Below are 18,156 nucleotides of genomic sequence, written 5' to 3' on the forward strand. Positions count from 1 at the left end.
ACACATCCGGAAGGGTTCTCAGGAAGGGCGTAGTTCTGCTCTGATCAGTGGCTGAAAATGGCATTGTGGGGCTTCCCGTTCACTGTGCTTCGATGTGTCTGCCCCAAATGCCCAGCGTCTGAGCACTGTGGTGGGTAGCCAACCGCCAGCCCTGCAGGGGAGCGAAAGCCACGCACTCTGCCTGGTAAACCATCGTCAGCACCAGAGACCCGCAATCGGAAGGGTTAGACCAGTGTGTGTAATGCACAAGCTGGAAGAGAACCCATCTCACTCTCCCAGAGGTAAAGCACTCATTTGCCACTGAAATCTGGGGACGTGTCTGACCAATAAGTGGCGCTTTTGCAGTTGCTTTTCTCAACACATCTGCACGCTGAGGAGGAGGAGAGGAGCAGTAAGAAGCCCAAGAGTTGTCTGCCTTAAAAGGTGACTGACAGGGCCCTTTGGAGGGAGTGGAGTCAGTCATATTAAGCCGGCTGTGGTGGTGTTCTCCCCTATGTTAGCCCATGTAAGATGGGGTAGTAGCACCTAGTGGTCAGTCTACCCCACCCCCTGGGATGGCCCTTTAAGGATCTCAGAGTAGCAGCCGTGTTAGTCTGTATTCGCAAAAAGAAAAGGAGTAATTGTTTCATGTTCTCTGTGTATATAAATCTCCCCACTGTATTTTCCACTGAATGCATCCGATGAAGTGAGCTGTAGCTCACGAAAGCTTATGCTCAGATAAATTTGTTAGTCTTTAAGGTTCCACAAGTCCTCCTTTTCTTTAAGGGTCCAGCACATACAGAGAGAGACCTAACCAACTAAAATCTTCTTCTGCCCTGGAGTTGTGTCCCACCCCCACTGACTTGGCTTCCCCTGGATGGGACAAGGTGGCTCATGCTTCAGCTCTACCCTCCCCTCCCAGAAGCAAGGAGAGAACTGGGAGGGAAGAAAGAGAGCTGCCTTTTCAGAGATGCTATTGCCCCCTGCCATCCATGAACAATGTACTGCCCAGCAGCTTCCTCCATACTCCTGCCACCCCTAACCAGTCTCCTGGCAGCTCCAGTCCTTGCAGGGACAGGGAAGACAGGGGAAATCAGCATTCACTGGGAGAGGGCAGCCAATGTTAGCAGTGTGGAGGAGCGGATCGCCAGTATTCACTGGATGGGGGTGTGGAGTGGCACATTGCATTCACTGCAACGGGGTGTGGCATCAATATTAACTGAGCCTGCATGGGGCACAGACATGACTTGGAGGTGAGGGAGAAGAGTGCTTGTCTCTTAGAAGGACACTATAGATATTAACTCAGCTGCAGCCAGTCATGTAATGAGGTTGGGCTTAGAACCAGTGAACACTGATACTCATAAAAGCAGTTCTGTAATGCCAGCCAGGAGATGGGATTTCTGTTCTGCAAAAAAATTGAGTTTGAGGGAAAGTATCATCCCGAATCAGGACAAAAAGCCACAAAACTTGAATTTTTTGTGGGGATGAAATTCCTAAATTTTTTGCTTTGGAAATACTGACACATTCCCTCAGTGGCACCACTTCAGTGTTTCCAAAACAAAATGTGCTCCCTGGAATCACCTGCTCTGCGGTAGCCGAAGGAGCTGACAGTCTGGGAAGCCCACCAGGTGAGCTGCGGAGAACAAGGGAGCCCCAGTGGCCAGTCTGCCTGCCTGGTGCCCAGCAGAAGTGCTGGCGGAATCAGCCTGTTCCTGCGGCACATTCCGATCCCACCAAACCAGTCCTTTCCGATGGAATGTCCGGCCAGCACTCGGAGTTTGGTGGGGACCAGTAGTGAACGGAGGATTCATCTCGTAAGAGAGCAGGCGGAACTGAGAAGGGCAGGGGCATCTTCCTAGCCCCGTACCAGTGAGTGTTGTTTGAATGGGAAGGGTTAGGATAACGTCCTATCTCTACACCATAGTGAATTTAGGAGAGGATTCAAAGTAACAGATCTGGCTGATATTTAAAGAACTTCAGTTCAAGGTTCACAGACTATTCCTCTTACAAATGCAACAGAAAGCAGGATACGTACAGACAGTGTGTGGGTTTGTGCAGCACCAGCATGTCAGGGACTTAAAACACGTAGCTGATTGGTCAGCTGCAGTTCAGTTGCTCCTAAACTCAACCTGCTATAGACCAAGCATCATGTGTCAACTATAACCTAGCACATGCCAGCCCAGAGCTGAACTGTCCTCTTATTCCATCTCAACCTTTGATATGTGAAATCCACTCGCGAGTGAATTAGGTTCACGTACATTTACAACCTCATAGTTAAAAAAAGCATCTGCAGTTAACTGTCCGGGACAGTAATTTTGTTACTGGAATTCATACCATGTGAAACTCTATTAACAAGCTGCCCCAGTCCATCCCTCCACCAAATTATGGGAGGAACATTTGTGCCGTAGAGTGCTACGGTGAAGAGGAGCCAGATCCCACTGGCCTGCTCTACCGGTCTGCTTTTAAAGTGATCCGATAGCTACATGCACGCTGTGAAACCCCACTGAAACATGTGACTGATGCAACCCCAAACACTCACCTGTATGGGAGCAACTCCAGGAAGCTCCACAACAGCAAGTCTCAGCTGACTTTTCTTCAGTTACATCTGAATGAAACAGTACTCAGAACATTTTTACATTCATCAACAGGTCCAAATGGGTGCACAGCAGGTAATCGAAGGGTCAATAGAATTTCAATCCCAGTGTTTCATCTCCGGCCATTAATGATGCCATCTGATTGCTGCAAGACTATTGTTTCACATCACATCTGGTCATCAGTGACCCTCAGATTGCGCTGTACACTTCAGTTCTCAAGGGTATCTCAGGATAGACACACTTAGCTGTGTTCCCACTTCAAATAGTTCAGAGTTCCAAAGTCTGGTCTTGCTGTAAAGGCAGGACTCCAAACCCAAGAGAGACAGTAGCCCTACAGATCCTTCAGCCACACCACGGTTTCACACGCCGCCCGATATAAAACCTTTAGCACTAGCATTGTCATTCATCTGGAGGAGAGAAGGACAAAGAAACTGTCACGTAGCAGCAGTCTTTCATGGCTTATAGTGTTCATCATGAACAGATTAATACACATTCCGTTTTCTTCCAGTTGCCAAATATGGTGAGTACTCAGTCTAAATAAAATGGCTCTTTTTCAGAACAGACAGTGCTTCTTTTGTCATAGGTTTGCTGGCAAATGAGTCACCACCACAGCTACTATGGACTGGGGCATGAGTGTTAGATGCTGCCTAGGGCAGACTGAATATTTGAGGGACAAGCCTTACAGTGTTTGTGTTCCATCTCAAACTGTTTAGTTTGAGGGTAGAAATGTATTTGCTTCTGAGATCTAACACAGTGTCAAACAAACAAAAGGAGATGTGGTTCAGGGGCTTCAGGAGATGAAAGGTCTACAGACAGAGCTGTGTTTGAAAACTGCATTAACACACAACTCAACACAGCTTCCTCCCTCTCCCAAGCTGCTTTAAACACAGTTGGTCCATTGCAGGGAAACAAGGGCAAACTGTGCTCAGAACTAGTTTCAGATGGTGAACAAGACCACTGAGGATCTAAAAGCAGGAAAGAACACCAAGGTTGGTACCCAAGATGAGAACAGCTGGCCACATACCCAGCTGACATTCTTTGCACATCTTTGTCTGCTACTGTTATAGAGCACACCCCTCCCCACAAGGGGGCACACATGAAACATGAATCTCTGAAGAGGGACTCAGCAAAAGGTTTGGGAACCTCTGCCCCACTGCATCCAGAGAAGCAAAGACACCATTTTAAAACCTGGACCTTTCTATCAAGTGATGTGTGGTTCCTATCTGTATTCCATGCATGGGGCAGGCATGTGCCCTATGCGCCCAAATCCAGAAATTTTAACAAGCAGCATCAGTTGGTCCGCGCACGCACAGTAGATCTCCTCATGCTCCCGAACAAGGGTACAAGAGGCAGTGAGAGTCGATGCCCCCTCAGTTCCTCTTCCTGCGAATTTAACCAAAGCTGAAGCAGAGGGGATGGAGGGTGGGTCGTGGAATACAAAGAGGGACAACACATCTCAAAGAACTTCCCATTACAGTCAGCAACCTCCATTTCTTCTTCAAGAGCTGGTCCCTACATGTATTCCATGCATGGGTGATTGGCAAGCAGTCCTCAGACTGGAGGTGGAAGCAAGGAAGCCGGCAACAAAGATGCGTGCACTACTGCAGATCCCACTGCTGCATTTGTAGGAGAGGTTTGGACTAGTGCGTAATGTATAGCAAATGTGTGTCTGGAACTCCAGGTAGCTGCTCTGCATATGTCCTGCATTGAGACTTCCTGCAGGGATGCTACCATGGCGGCCTGTGCTCTCGTGGAGTGTGCTATTATGCCTCCGGGAGGCAAAATGTGAGCTAGAATGTAGCACTTGATAAGCAGCCAGAAACCCAACTAGAAATCCTTTGAGACAATATAACTGTGACATTCTACACCTTGGGGGAGCGTCCTGGAACCCCCATAGTCCTCATTTTTATATAATTGTGATCTTACATTTAAAGCATGACTTGTAAGGTATCAGGGGAAAGGTTATGATCTGCTGAAAGTCATTTCTCTATCCATAGATGTGTATCATTAATGTATATGAAGTTATGAGAATTGTGTTGTATAGTGGTCACTAATACAAGCTATAAATTGGGGAATCAGCCAAATATTAGCTCCCCAGAGGCAACAGCAAGAAAAGTAACCAACACCCGGGCAGGGTGTCGAACAACCCATCAACAGCCATTGTCCAGCAAGGGAGCTACTATGCAATGACTCACCTGCATGAGGCCACACCAGGGAATTGTTCAACCTTGCTTGGAGACTCAGCAATGCCCCCAGTCATGCTTGGACTTGTGTTTTCCAAGCACATGAACTGAGGTTATAAAACAGACAGAGTGGCCATATGTTTGGCCACTTCTCCTGCCCCCACCTACACTGCAAGCAACTAAAACACTGAGAAGAAGACAAGATTCCAGCAGAGGATATCAGCCCAGGTTTAAGGAACAAACCTGTATATTAAGGACTGCAATATCCAGTGGGGTGAGGAAACTGCTTAATCTAGATGTTTCCCAGTCTAATAGGGTTGAGAGTTTAGACTGCATGCTTATATTTTATTTCTTTTGGTATCACTTAAAATCACTTAAAATCTGACTTTTGCCTATCACTTACAATCTATCTTTTGTAGTCAATACATTTAACTGTTTACCTTTACCAGTGAGGTTGTAGGAAGCGTGTGGCAAATCTGCTCAGGATTGACAGAGGCTGGTGTATATCCACTTTCCGTTGATGAATTGGTGAACCAATTAATAAACGTGCACTGCTCGTCTTGCGCAGTGCAAGACGGTATATTCCTGGGGTACAATCCTGGGAGCTGGGGGGATTTGGCTGTGGTGCCTTTCCTTGTGTGATTCATGAGTGGCTCTGGGAGCATTCATGCAATCTAGCGAGGTGTGGGGCTTCACATGCTGTTGTGCTGAGTGATGACAGCTCCTGGAGCGGTTTGCTGCTGGTCACTAGCAGGGCATTATGAGAGACAGCCCAGGCTGGAAAGAGTTCAGGAGCTACAGTGGTCCCAGACTGCACCCTGGGGATCCCATCACAATAGCTTGACCTCGGGATCTCTCAGCTATCATGATAGAGTGCCTTGGTGACTTTCTGATGGGTTTAGTTCTTTGCAGGTAAAAAGCCAGTGAATGCTGGACATCAAGGGAGTGAAGTCTCTTCTCTTTGGGAGAAGTGTGGAGTTTGGGAAAAGAGACAGGTAAGTGAATATGCTGGTTAAAAGGTGAAATTCAGAGATTAGCCTGGGAAGAAATTCAGGGTGAAGGCAAAGCGATACCTTGTCCTTCTGAAATACCGTAAAGGGAGGACCTGCCATGAGGGCTCCCAATTTGTTGACCCTCCTGGCCAAAGCGATGGCCACGACACCACTTTCATGGATGGTGGCACAGGGAGAGGGAGTAGAGAAAGGGAGCAGAGAAGTGTACCTTTTTAGGGTTTGACCATCGAATGAAGGAGGCAATGATCCTGGTGAGAACCCTGGAGTTGATGTGGTCCTTGTTGGGTGAGTAGACTGAGTTGAGCCAGGCCTGTAGGCAACATAGATGAAGTCTGGCAAAGTGTCTCACATTAGAACACGCTGCCACATGGCCTAGCAGCAAAATGCACATTCTCATTGTAGCATTTGGTCTGTGGGAAATTAAATAAATCAGGTTGCATATCATTTGAAACCCTTCTGCGGGGAGGAAGGCTCTTGCAGAAAGAGTTCAATAAATTTTATCGGCTTCATGAGGGATAAAATGGATTTTTCTCTGTTCACGCAAACCCCCAGTGCTGTGAGAAGCTGAATGAGGAATTGAATAGCTGATGTGATCTTCCGTCGAGAGGGTCCTAAAAGGAGCCAGTCATCCAGATACAGAAAAACTGTATGGCCCTGACATCTCATCTGTGCTGCCACCACAGAAAAAAATCTTTCATAAACACTCTGGGTGCTACCACTGGTCCAAACGGGAGGACCCGGAATTAGAAGTGTTCCTTACCCACCATGAACTATATGAGCCTCCTGTGGCAAGGGTGAATATCTATATGAAAATATACATCCATTTTGAGAGCTATGACCCATCTTTCCTCTACTGATGCCAACGTAACCATCCTTTATTTTGACTTTCCAATGAAGATGCTGAAGTGCTAAAGATCCAGATTGGGTCTCTACCCTCCGTGTTTTTAGGGACTAGGAAATATGGACACTAGAACCTTCTTCCTTGATACTGAGGCAGGATGTGTTCTATTTCCCCTCAGTATAACAGGGATTCTACTTCCTGTTGAATGGTCATCTAGTGAGACTGGTCCCAAAGAGGGACCGGAAAGGGGCTTGTGTGGAGGGAAGGGGAGGAACTCTGTGGAGTATCCCTGATGGATAATCTCCAAAAACCCAACCAGCTATCGTGATTAGCTCCCAGTTCCAGGCGAAAAGAGTAAGATGGCCCCAAAAGGTGATGGAAAAAAGGGTAGGTGGCATCAGAGATGGCATTTAGGTCTCAACTAAAATGTCAAAAGTGGTTCCTAGCAGTGGGCTGGGAATGGGTAATGGTTGAGGTGGTAGAGGGGGCTTAAAAGCTGGGCCTCTCAGTCGTCTGTTGCTTGCATGGAGGCTCAGCAGGATGCTGGTAGTAGAAAGCATGAGGAGGAGGAGGCGGTGGTCTTGATTTATAGGTCTGCCTGTAGTGCTTCCTTCTTGGGGCTGGTGGGCAGATCCCCAAGGAGCAGAGGGCAGACATCAAGTCCTTTGACGAATAAAGAGAGTCATCAATTTTTTTCATTGAAAAGGTTCAACTTGTCAAAGGGAAGATCTTGGATAGTATTCTGCACTTCCCTGGGAAATCCTGAGGATTGCAACCAAGAATCCCTCCTCACAACAATACCAGTGACCAAGCTTGTTGATGCTCTATCCACTGCATCAACTGCAGCCCAAACAGCCATTTTTGCCACCAACTTGCCCTCCTTTAGTAAGGACAGGAATTGGGCTCTGTCACCAGGGGAAAGTTTGTCCTGAAAGGCCACCAGCCTAGAGTAGTTGTTGAAGTTGTACTTTGGTGAGGCGGAATTGCAAGCCCACAAAGAAGACCTTTCTCCCCAGGAAGTCTGATCTCCTGAAGCCTTTGTGTGACGGGATGGTCCCTAGGTATAGTGCCCTATTCCTTTCTGTAGCAACCTGGACCGCCACAGAGTCTGGAGCAGGGTGGGAGAATAAAAATTTGCCTCCCTTTGGTGGGACCAAAAAGTGCCTGTTGGCCCTCAGAGATGTGGGAGTACAGGATAATGGGGTGTGCCAATCTTACTAGTTCCAATATGGCCTCATTAACTGGGAGGACCACCTTACTTGGGCCCTGAGGCTACAGAATGTCTAACAGTTGGTGTGGGCCTTGGGTTTCCTCCAGAGGTATCTAGAGACAATTAGCCACTCTTCACACAAGTTGTGGTATTGCTGATGATTGTCCAGTGGGGATGGGGAAGAGGAGATTCCCATTAGGACTGTCTGTACCTGTAGTTCTGGTTCGACAACCTCTTCCTCCTCATACACCAGTGAAACTGATTGTGGGTGAGAAGGAGAAGAGTGGAAAGTCTCCTGGGTGAGTCCCAGGCATCTGCTATCAGGATCCTACAGTCCCCAATAAGGCCAGAAAGAGGGGCCAACTGTTTGAGGGGGACCCTGTGGCATGGGAAACTGCCAGTCTCTAGGAAAGTCACGACTATACAGGTAGCAACTGTAAGTCCTGGATTGCCTGTTTGGGCTTGGCTGTCTCGGGGGTGGATGGGGTGGGGGGTGTGAGAGAATGAAGGAAGAGCCAGCTCATCAGATTCATCTGAATCTGAAAATTGCTCCTGTTGGAATGGCAGAGCTGGCAGCACCAGGCCAATGCTGCCAGATGGTTGTAAGTGAGATGGTTCCTGGGACAACAATGTACTGTCGTCTTCTGGTCTAGTAATGTCCTCAGGAGGGTTGGGCCAGAGAAGAGGGGAGACTGTGGATAGGGGAAAAAGGTATCCTCTGGTGTGTTGTAGGTCTGAGTATGTTCCAATGCACGGGGCGTTCAGATGGTCGGCACCAACAGTACGGGTACATTCCTGGGCACGATGAGGTCTTTGGGGAGGTAAGTCAGTATCAAAGAGTCTGGACCGTTGTGGACAGGACCAGCAGATTGCTGTCTTTATGTTTCAGTGCCAGAATCACAAGTGCATTCTTCTTTCTACATGCTTTACCCTCAAGCCTGGGTTGTGTGTGGTTTGTCTTTTTGTTTTTGTCGTGGGTTTTTGTTTTGTCCGTCAGAACTGGTTCTTTAGGATATGTAAGGGTTTGCCTGACCTCAGTGGGCTCAGGGAAGGAGCACATCTCTTATAGACAGTCACTGATGGCGTCTGTCCTTGTGCCCATGAGTGCCCCTTACTTTTGTGGGAAGCCCTGGAGGACTCCACTCCTAGGCATGTGCTCATAAGGGCGCTGCTCATTTGTTGAGGCCAAAGTACACGGGTGTCTCCCTGGCTGGATCAGAGAAGGGCCTCATGGCCTTCTTCATCAAGCATTCCTAAGGCAAAGCTGAAAGGCTTTGTGATTTCTCAGTGGAAACAAGCGACAAAATATGCATCTCACCCAAACAGTAGAGGCAGCATTGCTATTTGTCACTGGCGGAAAAGGATCTAGGGCGGGAGATGCAGTTTTTGATGCATGGGACTCTGGGAGAAGTCCTTGGTCCATGGAAACAAACTACTCTAGAACTATAACTGTACTAAACTAAAAAGAACAATTATTCACCAACCATTTTATTTACAGGTTTTCTGAAAAGCTGAAGAAAGAGAAGACACTGGATTCCGACTCAGGACATGTGGTGGTTAGAAGGAACTGAGGTGGCATCTACCCGCACTGCCTCTGATCTCCTCGTGCTCCCAAGTTGAGGGTATCTACTGTGCCAAAGGACACTGCTTGTTAAATTCTCTGGGCATGGGAAGACAGTGCGCATGTGTACCCACACATGGAATATGCACACAGACCAGCACTCAAAGAAAAATCACCAGTTAGTCAAACATTTCCTTCATTCAGCAAAACAAACAGAGGATTTTGCTTTACTGTACCTTTATTCTGAGAATGGGATGTCCACATCCCACTAATAATTAGAACAGTCCCTGGGCTCTGTGGTGGCTAGTTTTCAAAAATGCTTAGCAAGGGCTTGTCTTATGTAGGGTTTTTGGCGTGTACTGAAATTGGGGGTCCGTGCGTCTCTCAGAGCTCACTTGGAACAAGGGCTGATGACTGTCGGGGTGGGGGGGTAAACCAGTGCAACATTGACTCGCTCGCTGCCATTCCTGGGGCAGACGATCTCCGTCACTCCCTCTGGTCTAGGCTGACTCAGCAATTCTCCTGAGAGAGAGAGAGAGAGAGAGAGAGATTGAGCATCACAGCCATATTCACAAGACAGCTCATTTCACAAAGACTCATAAGGGAGGCACCTAAGACCAATGTCATAAAATGTTCTATAAGGAATTTTATTTTTCAACCCAACAAAATTCTCATCTGCATAACCATGATGGTGATTATAGCTGGAATAATGTTGCTCCAGACAAAGGCAACATCTGCCATTACACCCTGCTCCCCTAACCTGCATCACCACAGACGGACTCCAAAGATCTTTAGCTAGACATGGTAAATTGAAGTGGGTCTCTAGAGTCTAATGAGCCAAGGACTGCAGAGTAGGTGTTCCTAATTAGGATTCAAGGGCAGATGGGATCTGAAATTTACCTTCCAACAAAGCTCTGCATACACTATATGAATTGCAGGTGTCAATAAACCAGCTGGCAGATCAGTGGAGAGAGCTATAGTCATCCCCCTACTATTTGTGTCTATGCAGTACAGTGATTGGTAGTCTAACCCGCCACCCCCACCCCACATAGAGAGACTACCCTATCATGGAATAAGTCCGTACAAATCTAGCTATGGGATTCTATGACTACCAAATGGAGACTCTATTCCTTTGCATAAACCAGCAGTGGCCAAATTTGAGCTTCATTAAAAATTTAGATTTGGGGATGCAACATTCCCAGGGGCTGCTGCTCTCTAGCTCAGAGATCATGCTGCACCAGGCTGCTGGCTCTTTGTTTGCTGGCTGGAGTACGTGTCCTACGCTCCCATTACAGCAAAATGCTGTGTGTCAAATCCTGCTCCCAGACGCTCCTGCACAACCTTCCATGCAGTCAATGGGAGTTTCAGGGGTGCATTCCAAGGCAGAACGTGGGCCTCTTACTTTGACCTTTGCACAAAGTACCCATCTTCTGCATTGGCCCTTACGGAATTAAGCAAATACAAGAGCATTCCGCAGCTGCCTGCTGAGGGGCAGTGGTGGTGCATTTCTACAGCTGACCCATTCACCAGGGCTCCCTTCAGCAACTATGCCATGAGTCAGTCAAGTTCATTTGTTTGATAAAAAGCTACTCCTGATTAGCCAGTTCCTGACACCCCAAATCACAGAGAAGTCAAGGGAGGACCCTGCACCAGCTACAATCATGTGACGAAGATATAAGTGAAGAGACAAATGGACCAAGCCCTGAGCGTTTGATCCTGGAATAAAGAGCTGTTATAGCAATGTCCCTTTATCCTCAGGGATGCACCATTTAACACCCCTATCTGGAACCATGGTCTGCACTTGGATCTAGAACTGCAGTTCCCAAACTGGCCCAGGGAGTACCAGTGGTCTGCAGGGAACTGCTGTTCTAGGAGAGGTGGCTGACCACAGGGTGCCAGTTACTCTGCATTTTCAGCTGCTAAATCACATTAAAAGCAGCTAAAAATACATTAAATAATGTCCCTCATTTTACTTTTCCATGTAAGCAACAGCTGCTGATGCCAGCGGAACCTTACCTGATTGCTTACGGCAGCAGCCCATGCCATGGTGAATGGGAGGGCACTTGGCCAGGCGATGCTCTCTATTAAGATGTGGTCTGTGGTATGGAAGTTTTTGGGACCCTCAGGTTTAACCCCTCTACTCCCATCTCTGGGAGCAACCGCTGGGACAGTGAGCTGGGTTTCACCATTTGTAACCAGCCCATTAAACAACACCACAGACATTGATGATCATTCAAGTGAGAAGAGAAAGAACAAGAAGAGCCCATACCAGGCTCTCTTAAATGTCCAGTTAAGAACAATAGACTGGGAATGACACATGCACTTGCTTACACATTAAGTAAATGGGGGGGGGGGGAGGGAGAGAGAGAAGAGAGCAACAGGAAGGCTAAATCAGAAATAGAACAAAAAGTCACATCTCTGGAGGTTTGCCCATCTCCATTAGGAGAGAACTCTTACTTATTTTCCAAGCCTCACCTTTAGTCTTTAGCTTGTGCAAATAGCCTTCCCACAGCACGGCTCTCATTTGTAACCTCTCTAGCTTCTCTAAACTAGGAGTGATAGCTGAGTGATTTCAAGTCTAAAAGTTCACATCATGCCATCCTACTGTAGTGTTCTCTTCCTGGGCATTGCTCCTGACCAACAAAAGTCTGATTCACAGCCCAGGGTAAAACTTGGCATTAAACTATTTCAGAATAGTCATGTCTAATTCAGGTTTCCTTCACCCAGTAATGATTATCCAAAGCACGACTACGGTCCCAGGTTTCAGGCCACAGATGCAATACACCATTAACAGTTGCCTAGTAATGAGAGATATTGGACTGAGAGCACTATAGCGATATCGTGCAGACATCAGCACTGCAAGTACCCATCCTACTTGACAATGTCTCCACTGTGATGTAGTGGTGACCGTTTTACCAGTGATAAGGTATATCAGCGTCCACTAAGCACTTTGCCTGTTTGCCTAGACTGCTGACAAAGATGCCAACTGTCCCAATGCTGAGGGTTGTGTGTGTAAGTCAGACAACTGTACGCCAGCAACAGGACTGGGATTACCAGCTCATTTTACAAGGCCACCTGTCAGACGGTAACAAGCAAGTTACTACTGACCTAGATCAGAAGTGAAGTACTGATGGAACAAGATGGCAATTTCCTGCCATATCCTGGACAAACCTAACTGAATTAGGTTCAAGTATCTTAGGAGTTTGTTATATTAAAAATGTCAGTGTTTTTATGTATTATTATGGGTTTGTATATAACAGGGGTGGCCAAACTTACTGACCCTCTGAGCCACATATGACAATCTTCAGAAGTTTGAGAGTCAGGGCTCAGGGCTTCAGCTTTGTGGGAAGAAGGGTTTTGGGGCTGAAGCCCTGAGACACCCCTCCCTGCTGCACAGAAGTCATTCCTAACCCCACCACCCCACCGCAGGGTGGAAGCCCTGAGCTCTCCCTCCCTAGTTTGGTAGGCAGAGAATGGGGGGAGGGGCCCTTGGCAAGCCACACTAACTGTAAAAGCTGCAGTTTGGCCACCCCTGGGATACAACATCTCTAGGGAGACATGACTGATGTAAACCCTGGGAAACATAAGAGTGTCAAAGGGCTACGTGAAACAAAAGGCCAAGCTAGAAGGAACTTTCAAAGTGAAGTGGGTGTCCCAGGAAATCTCTCTGTGTATGCACACAGACCCCTTCCGGCTATGCAAGAACTCAGCCTTCTGAATCTTTGCCCTTAGGAAGGGTTCACTGGCTGCTGATCAGCTGTTACACGAGGACAAGATCAAAGGCCCAAAAATGGTATAAAGAAGTGACCCTCAGATTCCTGGGGTGCTTGTTCTGAGCCAAGTGGTTATGTGCTTGTAACCACAGAAAAACCTTTTGGTGGGGTCTGAGAGATTAATCACCAGCCAGAACCCTTGCTGGAGTTCAGGGAGATCTCTCTCAGCTTGTTGAGTAGTTTCTTTTATTGGCTTGAATGTGTGTTGTCTGCAACACTTGTGACCCTCAGAGCGGCTCAATGCCAGCTGGCAGAGGGCCCACCATACTGTAACTCATGTCAGGCCTGACACACTCACTACCCCCCCCCCACTTTCTGTTGTCATATCAGGTATCACATGTAAACCCATTACACACTGGTCTCAGAAGTCACTGCGTGAGGTATGTACAGGTGGTATTCAAGAGCTTGTGGGTGGGCTGGAAATACGTTCTTAGAATACGTTTGGGCGGCAGTGTGTACACCAAGCCTGACAGAGGAGTCTGGATTCACCTCTCTGACTGGCGTGACCTGAGGAAGAGCTCTGTGTAGCTTGAACGCTTGCTTCTTTCACCAACAGAAATTGGCCCAATAAAAAAATATTACCTCACCCATCTTGCCTTAGTTACTGGCAGAGAACAATGAAAGTATATTTACATATAGGTAAACAAAGCCAACAAGCTATCAGGCTGTGGGTCAGAGTGTTTCTGGCTCTTGAGGCAGAGGATAAAAAGGACATTTTAGTTACTCATCGCTTAGAGAACAAAGGGAACAGCACCCTCTCATTCTGTGAACATTGGATCTTCTGACCTGGAGGGCTGGAGATGCTGGTAACATGAGGTAAATGAGAAAATTGCTCAGACAAAGATTGTAACTTACTAAGATCACGGTTCAGTCACTAGAAAGCTGGTTTGGTTGTTTGTAACCAGACCTGTCTCTTTTTCTCTTGCTTAATATCACTTAAATCTCCTTGTTAATACATTTATTATTGTTTTCTTACCAAACCATCTTAGTGCTGCTATTCTGAATGAAAGCTTGAGTCGTCAGCTAACCTAACAGGCTGATGTGTGCGCCGTTTCCTTGGAGGAAACACACAATTTCTGTGACTGTCCAGTGAAAGGGACACTGCAGGGGGGTATCTGAGGGACTCGAGAATTGGGATTTGCTGGTGGCTACCTGCAAGACAAGGGTTAGACTGGCAGAGTCCCAAGAAGTTTACTGGCAAGGCAGACAGACTGTTGTGTCCAGACAGACCCTCACCGTGGCAGAGTTGGCGGGATGACTCATTTGAAAGCACTGAGATATGCAAAGACCCTCCACAGACTGAGAAAGCAGAAATGACGGCCGTGCTGCAAAGCCACAAGCAGGTATCTTCTAATATGCCAGGGATGACGCCACTTTCATCTTAAGCATCTGCCTGGGACAGCCTATGAGGAGGAGGCAAAGCAGGCTGGCTGAGGCAGCCTGACTTGCTGGAGAATACACAGTATAGCCAGGGAACTGTGCAGCCTGGGAAAACCCAGTCCGGAGGCAGAAAGAGGCAGGCCTCTGTGCAAGAGAGGTGATGGCAGGAGAGCAGGGTGGATTGATTTAAATACGCAAGTGGAAAGCCTCAATTTAAATCACTGATGTTAATCAACTTTTCCATTTGTACTTCAGTTTCTAAAAAGCACTCTCACAACTTGATCTAGCCCTTAAAACATGCTGATTTACAAGTGGAGCCTTTACGCTAAATTTGGTGTATCTTTTTGCTACCTAGGAGGGTCCACTACAACTATATACATTTATTTAAGCAATTATATAGCTTAACACTTTCAGATTCTTCCTAATCGTACACTTTAGTATGTTAGAAAACGGTAAATTATATATTGCTTATTTATCAGTTAATTCACTTTTTGCTCATGATTTGGGTCAAGCTGCAGTAGCATGGTAACTGGAATTTTAATTATACACACAAAACAGCACATCAAATTTATTTTTACTACAAAAAGCCATTAACACAGTCCAGGATTTATTGTGCCATATTTATAAAGCTTGACCTCAAAAGTCAGATTTTTTTCTGATTCTTTATATAGACAAGCGGCCTTTAAGTCAAAGATTTTGATAGAAACTTGTGGATTGAGCATATTTATTTTTTTTATTTAAATGTTTTAAGAGATTATTAGTAGTTTATACACATTTTATATTAAATTCAGCTTTTATTTCAAAACAGATTAAAAAAATAATTTAAATAAAAAAACCACCACCACTGATTTTTTTATCCACCCTCTTGAGAAGCCAGGAGCCTAGAGTGGGTGCCTGGCTGGACCACGGGGGCGGGGGGAGGACAGGACGCAAGCGCAGTTGCTCTGAACTGTGACACTGACATCATCCACATGATGTTATCAACTATTCTCATTTGCTAAGCAGCAACGATGTGCTGACATGTTCCCATTACCAACCCCGAGCCATCTGGGCCCAAGAATAAATTTATTCAGAGCATTCCGCTGATAAATCTTGCTGTTAAGTTTTAAAAAAAAATCCTATTACAAAAGATACCCCCCGCCCATAAAAGCCAAACAGAACAACTACACTGGCAGTGACTCCAAAATAAGCACAGTGAAATTTAGCGCTGTTCTTACCGCATTTTTTTTCTGTTGTGGTTATCTTCTCCATTTTTGTGAGCAAGGAGATGTACAAAATTCTTGGTCTTTAAAAAACAATCCAAGCAGGATTCTTGTAAATTTCAGTTCATTGCTTGAAAAAGCAGCTGGTTTGCAAAGTGCAGTAGAAAGCACACATGTGCACCCTGAGTTTGATATGATCTATCGGGACTCTTCCCTTCTCTTCTATCATCCTAATGAATAGCTGCTAATTCAAATGTTTCCCTGACAGTCTGTATAGTGACCAGTTAAATTCAAGTTAATGGAGTATTTACATAAGTCTCTCACCTATATTTTATCTTCAAAAACGTTAGTTGCTTTTAAGGCGCACCCACTTTCCTGGAATAGAAGAACATTACCTTCTAATTGAAATTAAACGTTAATTCTAAAACTGTGCCGTCAATTACATGAAAGAAAAGTCCTAGGTTAGCCAGGATATAAACTAGAGCAACATACTAAAGTGCGCCTGCAGGACACAATTCCAGACCCATTTTTGAGCACCAGGGCAGCTGCAATGCTGTTAGCAGTGGTACAGGCTCTAACACAGAGTGTAGATGTTCTCAGAGCCATCAGGAAATCAGGTCAGGTACAGAGCAGGGGTTCTCAACCATTTTCTCTCAGAAGACCCCCTCCACATGCTATAAAAACTCCAGGGCCCAGCAGGGGTAGGGGGGGCCTTGGAGCAGGGGCCTTGGGCATAGGCGTAGTTTGACTTCTATTTTGGGGGGCAGGGGCCAGCGGGGCTCAAACAACCTCTGCATAGGGGGGGGTGTCTAGGGAGGGAGCACCAAATCCACCCCCAACTCACCTAAGCAGGTCACCAAGCCTGTCTGGGTTGGGGGAAGAGGGAGCTGCAACCAAAAATTGTAACTGAAAAGGGGGGCTTAGTTCAAAAATTTGAAAACAGCCAGGTAGCTAGGGACTGTGTGCAGGCACAGGAGTAGCTCAGGGTGCAGGAGGCAGTAGCTAGGGGATGTGCGCGGGCAGGAAGTGTAGCTCAGTATGCAGGGAGAGGCGTAGCTAGGGGCTGTGTGAGGGCAGGGGGTAGCTCAGTGTGCAGGGAGAGGGGTAGCTAGGGGCTGTGTGAGGGCAGGGGGTCACTCAGGGTGCAGGCAGAGGGTAGCTGGGATTCTGTGCGGGCAGGAAGGGTGGCTCAGTGTGCAGGGAGAGGGGTAGCTAGGGGCTGTGTGAGGGCAGGGGGTCACTCAGGGTGCAGGGAGGGGTAACTAGGGGCTGTGCGTGGACAGGGGGTAGCTCAGGATGCAGGGAGGGGTAGCTAGGGGCTGTGTGAGGGCAGGGGGTAGCTTAGGGTGCAGGCAGAGGATAGCTGGGATTCTGTGCGGACAGGAAGTGTAGCTCAGTGTGCAGGGAGAGGGGTAGCTAGGGGCTGTGTGAGGGCAGGGGGTCGCTCAGGGTGCAGGCAGAGGGTAGCTGGGGTTGTGTGCGGGTGGGGGGGGTCGCTCAGGGTACAGGGAGAGTAGCAGCTAGGGGCTGTGCGTGGGCAGGGGGTAGCTCAGGATGCAGGGAGGGGTAGCTAGGGGCTGTGTGAGGGCAGGGGATAGCTTACGGTGCAGGCAGAGGGTAGCTGGGGTTCTGTGCGGGCAGGAAATATAGCTCAGTGTGCAGGGAGGGGGGTAGCTAGGGACTGCATGCAGGCAGGGGGTAGCCTCAGGGTGCAAGGAGGGCATAGCCAGGGTGCAGGGAGAGGGGTATTAGGGGCTGTGAGATGGGAAGGCTCCCCTGCGGTCCCCGTTCTCGGAGGGGTCTGCCAGCCACAGAGCCGGGTCTCTCCACCCGGGTGACTCTTACCGGCTGCCTCTGCGGGAGCAAAGGGTGCTGGGAACTGAGGAGCAGCTTCAACTCCCAGCACCAGCAGGAGATGAGGGAACGCTGCCGCTGCCTGCTCCATGGCACCAGCTGCCCTGCACTGCCTGGCTCTGGCTTCAGCGTCCTGCCTGCGACCTGGCCAGGGAGCGGGGGAGAGGAGACGGGGGAAGGTGTGGTGCTACCCTCAGGACCACTGTGCTCTTGCGCTGCAGTTTGTGGGGGGAACGCCCTCCATGTCCCCAGCTCTGCCCATGGGCTCTGGGCTTCTGCCCTGTGGGCGGTGCCGGGGATCAGGGCTTCAACACCACGCCTCCCGGCTTCAGCACAGGGGACGCTATGGTTCAGGCTCTGGGTTTCAACCCCCTTGAAAGTGTTCACGTTCCCCCAGGGGGCCATGGACCCCCGGTTGAGAACCGTTGGTATAGAGGATTCAAGCAAAGTCGACAGAAGTGGTTTCTCTTTCTTTCCTATAGCAGTTTTCTCTGTACAAGTGCAAGTTTCAAAAGGTGCTCCAGTGGGTTTCAAATAAATTGAGTTCCTTCTCTCTACTAGACTAA

General features: G+C 47.8%; 1 protein-coding gene across 9 annotated transcripts in view; it reads right to left on the reverse strand.

The window, feature by feature from the left end:
* The window catches only part of MFHAS1 (multifunctional ROCO family signaling regulator 1), a 132,478-nt gene that overhangs the window by 19,869 nt on the left and 94,453 nt on the right, over nucleotides 1-18,156 (reverse strand). For 4 of the 9 annotated variants that reach the window (XM_048846839.2, XM_048846838.2, XM_048846842.2 and 1 more), the window contains exons 2-3: nucleotides 9,618-9,903; nucleotides 2,519-2,980 (exon numbers count right to left, since the gene is read on the reverse strand). The exons of 2 other annotated variants lie outside the window; for them this stretch is intronic. In XM_048846839.2, the coding sequence (XP_048702796.1) occupies nucleotides 9,773-9,903 (131 nt within the window). In that variant the 3' untranslated portion in view covers nucleotides 2,519-2,980; nucleotides 9,618-9,772. Of the gene's footprint in view, nucleotides 1-2,518; nucleotides 2,981-3,004; nucleotides 6,080-9,617; nucleotides 9,904-18,156 lie in introns of those variants that run through there. 3 more of the 9 variants (XM_048846841.2, XM_075127416.1, XM_048846835.2) reach the window with 3 other exon arrangements.

Source organism: Caretta caretta, chromosome 4 (assembly GCF_965140235.1).
Source record: "Caretta caretta isolate rCarCar2 chromosome 4, rCarCar1.hap1, whole genome shotgun sequence".
Classification (NCBI taxonomy): domain Eukaryota; kingdom Metazoa; phylum Chordata; order Testudines; family Cheloniidae; genus Caretta; species Caretta caretta.